At 37.6% G+C, this 10,681-nt stretch overlaps 1 protein-coding gene across 1 annotated transcript; it reads left to right on the forward strand.

The window, feature by feature from the left end:
* Positions 1 to 3,805: 3,805 nt before the first annotated feature.
* LOC129571891 (uncharacterized) lies at positions 3,806 to 7,036 on the forward strand. Its single transcript, XM_055451765.1, has 3 exons — positions 3,806 to 5,529; positions 5,817 to 5,894; positions 6,111 to 7,036. The coding sequence occupies exons 1-3, from the start codon at positions 3,875 to 3,877 to the stop codon at positions 6,166 to 6,168; spliced, it is 1,791 nt and encodes a 596-aa protein (XP_055307740.1). The 5' UTR covers positions 3,806 to 3,874; the 3' UTR covers positions 6,169 to 7,036.
* Positions 7,037 to 10,681: the final 3,645 nt, after the last annotated feature.

Genomic DNA, 10,681 nt, shown 5'->3' on the forward strand with positions numbered 1-10,681 from the left:
AACGACAACGACAACGACGACGGCACACGAACGGAAAAGTGTCTCAAAAAGTGGTTTTCTACGCGTTTCATGAGTTTTTATGATGATCTAAACCAATTTTGCGAAAAAAGTTTTCGGGACCAATTCCTATACTTTCCCTTGACACGGTGTGTACGGAAAAGTAATAAAGGTATTTTTTGAAGTGAAACTTCGACCGAAATGCTTTTTTGAACAATGTAAATTGATTTGCTCCCTGGTCAATGCCTGTTAGCAACAAACGTGTGCGCCACGGTAGCCAAAACTGTAAACACTATACACGGTGATCGATATAGGAGTTCGGTGTTATTTTTAGTTCAACTTCTTACTATATGTGGCGCACCACCGCCACGTTGAAAAAGTCTATCCTTGGATTAATGGATTAATGGATAGTACGGGGAGTTCCGAGAAAATCGTCGCTCAGGCTGTATTCAGTCTATTGCGAGACGCCCGTTTACGACCATAGTGGACGTATTTATTGTAGTAATTTATCAATGAATTTAGAATATTGTATTTAACCTGGAGTCATACTCGCAAGCCATTCCAAACCAATCAATGATTTTGTAAATATTGTTTTGAATCGTGATAGGTTGTACTTGTTCGTTACCAAGACAGTGCTTCCTGACTATGCGTAGGCTAGAACATTCGCACAACAAGTGTGAAGTCATTTCTTCAGCTCTGCCACATAGTCTACAGTCGGGATCATCTCGTACGCCCATCTTCTTCAAGTGGTAATTCACCTTCGCGTGTCCTGTCAAGAGGCCTACCGCAATTCTAAGAGATGGTTTATTTAAACTAATCAGCTGTTTCGTATTTTTATCGGATTGTGAGTTTATGAAGGCTTTCGTCTGGCTTCCTGAATTTGTGGCCCTCCAATTCATGTCAATGTGTTCCTTTAGCCAGAGCTCTATTTTCCGTTTGACAACTGAGTAGTCAATTGGTAAAAATGGCTCAGGTCCAACGTCCCTTACAGACGCTGCTGCTTTCGCCAGCTCATCTGCAGCTTCATTTCCACGTATACCAGAGTGCGCACGAATCTATACCAGTCGTAACTCATCACAAATTTCAGCTATTCTTTGTAAAGTTAAACAGCAACGCAGAACAATATCGCTACTAATCATACAGTTTTCTAGAGCTTTAATGGCTTCTTGACTGTCTGTGAAGATAGCAATCTTGCCTGTCGTGCCATTCTCTAATATCAACCGGCCACATTCAGTGATGGCTGTAATTTCTAACTGTTTTACCGTGACGTATTTACCCATCGAGGCCGAATTGTTTACTTCTGGCTGCACGCAGTGCACAAGTCTATCCTTACGAAAAACAGAATATGAATCGTCAAAAAATTCAGCATCATAAATATCATTTCTGAGCCACGTTTCAGTTAAAATTATCATATCGTGATCGCAGGAAGCAGTGGTACAAAAGAAGTGTTTGTGTTTGTTGCATATGCTACGACAGTTTTGGTAATAGATTGTACACAAAACGCAGTGTTCATCCGATGTGCATGACTCTAGTTGCAATATCGGCGATGAAAATCGTGACAATTTCCTTCGTAGTGACCTGTGCAGCCGTTGTGCTGTCTCTTCACGACGGGTTGAGGCTGACGTTGGAGACAACAGCTCTTTTGGCACAAATTCGGCTGGTTGCGTTGGCGCCGACCCTTCCGTGGGCGCTGCAGTGGCCGTTTGTTGCAATGCCGGTTCGATGCAATCATTGCCGGTTTCAACCGTTGAGTTTTCACTGTGCCACTGGAGTTTTTTGAATTTGGATGGGCGGGCTTTGGTTTCAAATTTGTAGTTGCGACCGAATTTGTTGGTTGTCATGAGTTTTGGGACGTTTGCCGGTGCAGATGACTTCACAGACTTGACCTGAAATTCGGTGGCTTTGATTTTCTTGGGCCAAGAACCTGCCGCTATTACCTTGTCAAAGTGTTGGCGAGGAACATCAAGTTTGAATGACACGAATGACAACTCCATTTTGTTGTCTTTCTTTACGAGCTTGGTTGTTTTGAAATCACTTGTCAATGGTCGGACGGTTTCAATGCTATTCAAGTGATAAATAATGTCGGCAGGCTCGGTTGTCGGTAGAAATTCGGTTAAATAAACCGAGCGCATCAATACAGTATCAACGGGCTTTGAATTTGCACCGTTTTGTCGACTGTTCCCGCTGGCATCACGACAAAAAACCAATTTGCACAGCGGTGAAGTGTCACTTTGCTCTTCATCTGAAGAGTTCAGTTCTTCCGAATCAAGTCTGGGTCGCTTGCTGTTATTCCGCCGTGAAATGTTTACATTTTGCAAGTCTCCAAGCGGTAAACCCGAGTTTGACACGTTGTCCGATATTTTTTGCTGAGCTTGAGTTGGTGATGGTGTTTCATCCATGGGCTCAGTTCGTGAGTTTGCCGATTTATCGGCTTTGTCCGAACTCACGGAGCTAATTTCGTCAGGATAAAGTTTTTTGAGCTGGTTTAATTTGGTCCATATTGGCTCCAGCATTGTCAGCAGCTCAGCGATTTGGCTTTTTACCACACAGTTCGATGTACACATGTTTACAGTCAGTCAGTAGGCAACAACAATAACAAGTGAACAGAACGAAGAAAAACTTGAAGAAATTATACACTGAAAACTGTACACAAAATAAATTTCGAACGAAAACTTTATATTGCTGAGGTAAAACAGGACTTAAACTTTCAATTTGATGTAAAATATCGTACAATTAAGACGAAAAACAATTTAAAAACAAACAAATTTGTTAAAAATAGACGGAGAGAAAAAAAAGTAGACGTCTAATTTGACAGGTGTTGCCATGATATTGAACACACAAACTTTAAAATAAGTAGCAACATTGACTGTGATATAGCCATCCATTGAGTTGGTGATTAACTTTTGACCTGTCATTACTTTATAATGGAAACTACCGTTTGTGTTAATGTATTTGCGAATATTGTAAATTTTTCTTATGTCTTTCGGTCTCTACTAAATTACGAATTCATAACTACCAACAGGGACTTGTTAGATTGAACGTAAAACTTTTCTTCAATGTATCACCTCTTGATAAATTGAATGATGACTTTTGCAGTCATTAGGGCCGTCACTACAGTGTTAACGCTTCAGTTGGTCTTTCATTTTTTACACGTTTAAGTTAGGCTTTATTGGAACGTTTACATTTCGGCTACCTATGCATTTCCATGTATTGGTTAGGTTATCTTGTGTCAATGCTTTTTAGACCAAAATGTTATACCTATCGAGAAAGACTATTATAACTATTTATTGTATAAAATTACCATATATTGTACAAACACAAAAAGATCAGGTTTTTCACGACTCTTGGAGTCGTTTTCCTGCAAACCAAAATATTCAGCCAGTTTTTGGCGGTGTGAAATAAATAAATAAATAAATAAATTTGAACATTTGAATAAATTGTGAACATTAGGTATATATTGGTATAGTTGTATTTTTGACGTCCATTGTATATTTTGAATATACTGTATATAAAAAAGGGAGAACAAGAATTTAAAAAGAATAAGAATAAAATAAACATTTTTCGTCAACCAATCTCTTCTATCTTTACCTCGGCTTTACACATTTTCCCCAAAGGTACAATTACAATGATACCCTAAACATTAATTAACTCAGTTAACCTTTCTATATAAAGACGCAACATTGATTGAAATAGCGTAGTCAAAAATCAAAAGAAGGCTTCACACTCCAGCCGTATTATTATTTTATATTTATTATTTAAAGTAGTTATAATTACTTATTTTTGTATGATGTTTTATATTTCTAGGAACTTGGCGTTATGTGTCCCTAGTTTGTTGCAAATAAATATCTCGCTTTATGATGAGAACAACAAAGAACTAATGTTCTACAATGAGCATCTTATCGATATCGCGGAAGAACTGTTATTAGAGCATTTGATTCGTTTACCACGGGTTATTCAAACTGGAAATGAAGATCAAAAAGCAACAAGCTTTTCTCAACTAAAATGTTTTATAATTCTACTTTTCAAAAGAGGTCGGCTGCAAGTAACTTTATCAAATAATCATCTTATTGAACAATTATTGGATATTCTGCTGTCATCAGTTGAAATGGAAAGAAGCCACCGACTTCTAGAGATTTGTAACGATGTTATGGATATAAATGATGGAGAAAATTCAAAAAGTTGGGTCTTTTCTCACTATGGAAATAAAAAAAGCCCATGGAAAATCTTTAAAAATATCCAAAACGAACAAATTATCAAAGAAATCGAGACGGTATGTGAATATCTAAATAAAGATCAACATATATATACGTTCGTCTTGGAATTGTTATTGAAAATGCTTATGAAAAACTCGGATAAATGCAATGAAGTTCTAGTTATAATACAAATGCTACACTCAAATCAATTCAAATTAAATGATGTGTGTTGGAGTCTTCATATATCAATTTGGGAAAATTTGTTATGTGATCACCGATGGAATCTGGTAACTGATACGAACGAATTCAGTGATGTTAATATCAATTACGAGGTGAACTGGACGGGAGACAACCAAATGAAAGGAGCAGTTGACTTTTGTGATAAATTATCACATCAAAAAGTCCAGATGAATTCGTTGAAAGAAATTAAAAACAACGTATTGCATACATGTTTAATTATTGAAACAGTAAGTTTCTTTGCAACACAAATGCGACAAGAAGTTTATGCTATGAAATCGTTGCACTACATAGTTGAAAAATCATCAAGCAAACTGTATATCATTCGAGCATCGACGTTTCGAGCGTTGGAAACCATAAGATTAGCTTATAACTTCAATGCAATTTCGGATCTTTTGGACATCAACGCTGATTACCTTATTCATAAAATCGGCAAATCTTTAGATAAACCATACCGTATAGACGCAGCAATACACATTCTGAGAAATACTCTTCGTTCCGACACAACTATATCGATAAATAATATAGAAAGCATAATATCACTACTCATAATTGAGTATTCGAAGAAAAGTCAATCGAATAATTCATTGCAATTTATCTATGCTTTTAAATTGATATTGTCAAGAATTCATGATGTCTCTTCCGAATATACTATAGATGTGTGTAATAATGATGTCAGATCAATGAATCAAATCAGAAATGTGTATTATAATCATCTTCATATATGGTTGGGAGAATTGCACGCAGACAGAAAATGGCATGTGATTAATCAGAGTGATCGAAATATCATAAATAGGCGTCCAGAAAACGTAAAATTCACACCATACACCAAACTTGCTGTCATCATTCTAAAACAAGTTATTCCATTCTTGACATCTAAGAAAACGACACTCAAAATGTTGGCGCTGGATACTATAAATATAGGACTGGATATAATAAAAAATGATGAAAATGAGTTTTTACCGATTGTGAACCTGATTTGGGATACATTAATTCAACAATGCATCCAAGGAAATGACAAAGTACTGCTTCAATATTGTTTCCAGGTGATCACTAAGTTGAGTAAATTCGCAAAAGAAATTGTGAAAAGACGATTCACGAGGTAATATTGCTTTATGTGAAACATAGTCGAACCAATTATAATAGGGGAATGTTGTAATGAGTGGACCAACTAAGCCATTTTTGCTGTAGATTCGCTATCTCAAGGTTTTTTGATAAGGCAAAATTGTTATATATATATTTGTTTGACATGTCAGATATTTGTTTGACATGTCGACTTTGATTTCATCGAAATCGGTTGGGTTACTCATTACAACATTACCTTAATATAATAAGCTCTTTTTATTTCAATATTTTCTACATATAATATTAATCTTGTACGTTTTACAGGGAACTTTTGCCTCGCGTAAGGCAGTACATCAATGATGTTGCGAGAAATGATGTTGAGCAGCAGACGTTTTCTTGCAAGTATGTTTCTAGAGTAGCTTGTTTTTAACACATTTTGAAATTTGGCATCAGACCACTTCAAAAGCTTCTTGATATTTTGAGTGACAGAAATTCAGTGCTTTGTGGTGTTCTAAAGTTGATTTTCTCCATTATATACTTTGACGATATTTGGCCACCATGTCTGAATGTGGTCTAGTCAAAAATATGGTGGTTTGGCAAATTTCGATAAATTTTCAGATCTATCCCCATATCCCCCCACCGAAGAGGGTACCCAAAGGGTGGTCTGGGGGCCTAAAAGAAGTTCCCCTTCGCCACCTTTCCAACGCCAATCTAAACGCCCCAATCGGTTTACAAACGAAAAAATTATAGGCATCGGCAGTTTGACCTTGGTTTTCTATGAAAATAGAGATTTATTTTATTTAACACCGTCAAGCTCTGGCTGAATATATTATAAGAGAATATGACCGGAAAACAGCGCAATACTTCATCAATTTGTATTTACTTACAATGATTAATAATAATAATAACTATCAGTTCTCGCCTCGTTAAAAACCTGTCTCTTTTCGTAATCTTTTTGCATTTGCACAAGTAGGAGATGAAAACAAAAACACAGTCGTACAACAAAGATGGTAATGCTTGATATTAGTCCGACAGCAAACGGTCCAAAATAACCTTTGGTAAACGTTTCCAAAGGGACAAAGGCTATGTGAAGCGTCAACTGTTACGAGTTTAATTTAAGACTTTGCACAAAGGACTGCAAAAGTCGTCACTCAATTTATACAGTTACTAAAAAAAAATCTACTGTATACAGTAGATAAATTTTTTTTTATTTATTTATTTATTAACACACCGCCAAAGAACTGGCTGAATATTCAGTTTTGAAGGGAAATGACTCCAAGTGTCATGAAAAACCTGATCTTTTAGCGTTTTTACAATATATGGTAATTTTATACAATAAATAGTTGTAATAGTCTTTCTCGATTGTTTTTTACAATTTCGGACCAGTTCGGATCAGATTTTTGGACCAGTTTAAATGCCAAAATTCTTCTATTGCCCCACTTGTATTGTGTACCAATTTTCATCCAAATCGGACCACTTTTTGAAATTTCGACTTTTCGCGAATTTTCGAGGTTTTTGACCAATAACTTGAAAAATATCCAAAAGCCAGCCCACTTTTTTTTCAAAATAGTTGTTTTTTCGGGGCAAGTTATCACTTGGTAAAGTGGAACCACACTTTCCTAGGAAAAATCCTGGCTACGGCCCTGATTTTTGCTGATTCTATAGTAAACTTGTTTTTCAGTGTTCGCTTAATAAAACCTAATGCACCGTGTGCGCTAGCTACTGTCGTCTCAATGTGGTTGGCAAATGTGAGTTTTACGTCAAAAATGACACCCAAGTCTCGGTGTAGCTCAATTCTGTCAAATTTTTGCTGACCATTGCTTATCGTGTATACATGTTTTTGTACGGTGATGTTCTTCGCATACGTCATGACGAAACATTTCCTCAGATTCAAGTAGAGCTTGTTGAGCCTACACCACTCGTGCAATTGGTCAATGGCCATCTGGAATAGGCGGGCATCGTTCGGTGACGTGATTCTCAGAATGAGTTTTAAATCATCTGCGAACAGTAAAACTAGTGCATAATTTACAGTGTCGACAATGTCATTAATAAAAATAATAAAGAGACAAGGTCCCAAGATACTTCCAGCAGGCACTCCCGATGAGACGGTGACTTTCTGTTGCCGATTCCAACAAACTGCTTGCGTGACGTCAAGTACGCATGGAACCAGTTGACAAGTCCGCGCCCAAATCCGAAGCTCACCAGCTTTTGCAGAAGCCTCTTGTGATTGACTCGATCGAATGCTCTCTCAAAGTCAGTGTACAATACATCAGTTTGACATTTCGCTATCATTGAATCCATGGTGTAGTTAACCATCTGCAGCAAATCCGTTGAGGTTGACCGATTTTTCCCAAAACCATGCTGGTTATGGATTATTTTGCCATTCACATATGCTTGTATTTTATTGTACACAATACTTTCAAACACTTTTGCTAACGTCGGTATTATCACAATTGGCCTGTAGTTCGATGCCATGCTTTTTTTACCAGATTTAAAAATCGGTACTATTCTCGAGTTTTTCAAAATGTTTGGCACAATTCCCGCTTGCAATGACTTGTTGAACAGTTGTGTCAATGGTTTTGTTAATGAATGCGCACAGTTTTTTAGCAATTTTGGCGAAATACCGTCGGGTCCAGCTCCTTTGTTCACATTGATCGAAAGCAGTGCCTTCAATACATCAGCCTCGTTCAGTTCGATGTCAAACGCATTATCACCGCATTCACTTAGCAAGTTATCTAAATCAATGTCATCACTTGGTATGTATTGGCTTTCGAAGAAATTCGCAAATAACTCCGCTTTCGATGCTTCACTAATTGCTGTTTGGTTGTTGTATTCAACAATCGACGGAATCTCACTGCGTTTGCGTCTGTCGTTCACAAATCTCCAAAAATGTTTCGGGTTTGATTTAATGTCCGATTGTATGCGGCTGATGTATGTCTGAAACAGCTGACCCTGTAATGCTACGAAGGAATCAGTGATAGCCATGTAATCGGCGAAATCGTTTGTGATTTTTGAGCGCCCGGTGCCTTTCTTCTTCGGTTATTCAAGTTTTTTAACTGTTTATTGTACCACGGTGGATCTGTGCTCTTAACAACGGTGACTTTTGGGACGAATTTGTCCATTGCTTCGTGCACAACATTCTCAAACATCCGAAACGAATTCCCAATGTCGTCCTGCTGCTCAATTTCCGTAGAAATATCTCTCCCAACAAAGAATTCATTCATCGCCACAAAATCAGCCGCCTCATACTTGTAAAACTCAGTTACGTCATTCAATTCACTCTCATTTTCATCAATTGTGATTTCAACTTCGATCGCTTTGTGCCACACATCTGTTTCTATCAACGGTGTCAACGACTCCGAAAGCGATACATCATAGAATTTGTTTGTGAATACGAGATCCAAAACATTTCCGGCAGCATTTTCGAGATTGCACATTTGATGGGAACCGCAACCGAGCATTGTATCAATGACAGCTACGCCACCTTCCGTTGTCACATTCATTGGCAGGTAGTAATCACCGTCGTCCGCCTTAATCCACTTGATTCCCGACTGATTAAAATCACCACACACAATTACCGTGTCATTATCATCATATTTAATTTTCGTCACTGTCTCGGCAAATTCTAAAAATTTCTCTGTTTCATGCACAGAACGAATGTAAACAGCAAAATTGTAAATATTGCACTTCGTCAGCTTTACTTTAACACAAACATATTCAAGTCTGCTATTTTCCGTCAAAATTATCTTTTTACTGTGAAATTTTGAGTCTATCGCTACTAAAACTCCACCTCCGTCACTTCTTTCACTGGTCAAAACTGTACGATCACCGCGATACACATTGTATTTTCTACTAAAATGCTCTCTGTGAGCCAAGTCTCGAAAAATGCTATTATGTGAAATGGGCACGATTCTGTCGCTAAACGTACCGCATCAACTTTATCACGAATGGAATGAGCGTTTTGAATGAACATATATAAATCAGTTGGAATGGAAACTTCACTTAAACTTGCGCCTCTTCCTCGGTTTCCATCAATTCCACTGAAAGTGACCGGTTTTTTTCACTCAATTTCGGAGATTCATTCAATTTCGGGAAGAAATCACCAAGCGTTTTGTTTTTCAAAAACTCGCGCACCATCACTTGCTCTGGCCACATATCAGCATCAATCAATGATTCAAAGTCTTCTTCACTTGATTCAATTTTGAACGACACAAATTTCAGTGTGCTCAACTCACGGTCTTTTTTCACTAATTTGTGCACATTAAACTTTGACTTATCGCTGATCGATGTATTGTTGACAATGTAGTCGGCAATTTCAATGTAGACGGCAAGTCCAAACTGCCTTAGCAAAACTTGATTTTTCAGGCCGTTTCGGTTTTGCTACCACTGATAGGCCGATCGATTGCTTCGTGCCAATTTTTGCGGTCGGTTTGATTTCATTCATTTTCATTTGCGGAGCAATATCGAAGCGTTTGCGCTTTGCAGAAGTGACTGGAGTCGACACATTCTGACGCATTACATTTGCAAACGAAGCTGACGGTTTGTTTGTATTTGGTTTCGGTTGATTCGATCTCCGTGTGAAGACGCGGTTATGTGCGTTTGGTTGTTTTGCATTTGCATTGGCATTTGTTGTTTCGGTTTGTTTGCGGATAATTTCGGTTTTGTTGTCAATGGCATCCAATTTCTTTCCATTTGCATCGATCACACTTTTGAGCAAGTTGACTTCATGCATTATCGAGTTGATTGTCACTTTTTTCGGTGTGGATTTGGAGCCAACAGAGACATTCAAGTCCGATGCAACATCTGACTTTTCATTCACGCATTTGTTGCACAAAATCAAAATGTTCGGAGAATTAATTTGACTGACTTTCACATTTAATCCGATGCAAGGCAGATGTACCATTTGCTACATTGCGAGCATTTTGCGGTTAATTCGGGTTTGGTGTTCGTCGGTGGACAATCGTCCCCCGTACATTGTTTATGTGTTGACATATCGCTATGCGATGTCATACACCGGAATCACAGTGGAAAAATGTTCACAGTTCAATCACAGATTATTTCACGAGACGCAATAAATAACATTAATCTTCATATGATTTGAACGGAGACAATGTTTATTTCCACTGATACAAATAATTTTTCAACTAAATCACCATAAAAATAACAAAAACAGTCAAATAAACAATAAA

Source organism: Sitodiplosis mosellana, unplaced genomic scaffold (assembly GCF_009176505.1).
Source record: "Sitodiplosis mosellana isolate CC-2019 unplaced genomic scaffold, AAFC_SMos_1.0 Smas_scaffold_3620, whole genome shotgun sequence".
Taxonomy (NCBI): domain Eukaryota; kingdom Metazoa; phylum Arthropoda; class Insecta; order Diptera; family Cecidomyiidae; genus Sitodiplosis; species Sitodiplosis mosellana.

Excerpts from the sequence above, each read along its gene's own strand:
- LOC129571891 (XM_055451765.1), top strand. The coding sequence starts at position 3,875 with ATGTTCTACAATGAGCATCTTATCGATATCGCGGAAGAACTGTTATTA. Across the intron at positions 5,530-5,816 it reads GTGAAAAGACGATTCACGAG|GGAACTTTTGCCTCGCGTAA; the intron begins GTAATATTGCTT and ends TACGTTTTACAG. Across the intron at positions 5,895-6,110 it reads CAGCAGACGTTTTCTTGCAA|ATCTATCCCCATATCCCCCC; the intron begins GTATGTTTCTAG and ends ATAAATTTTCAG.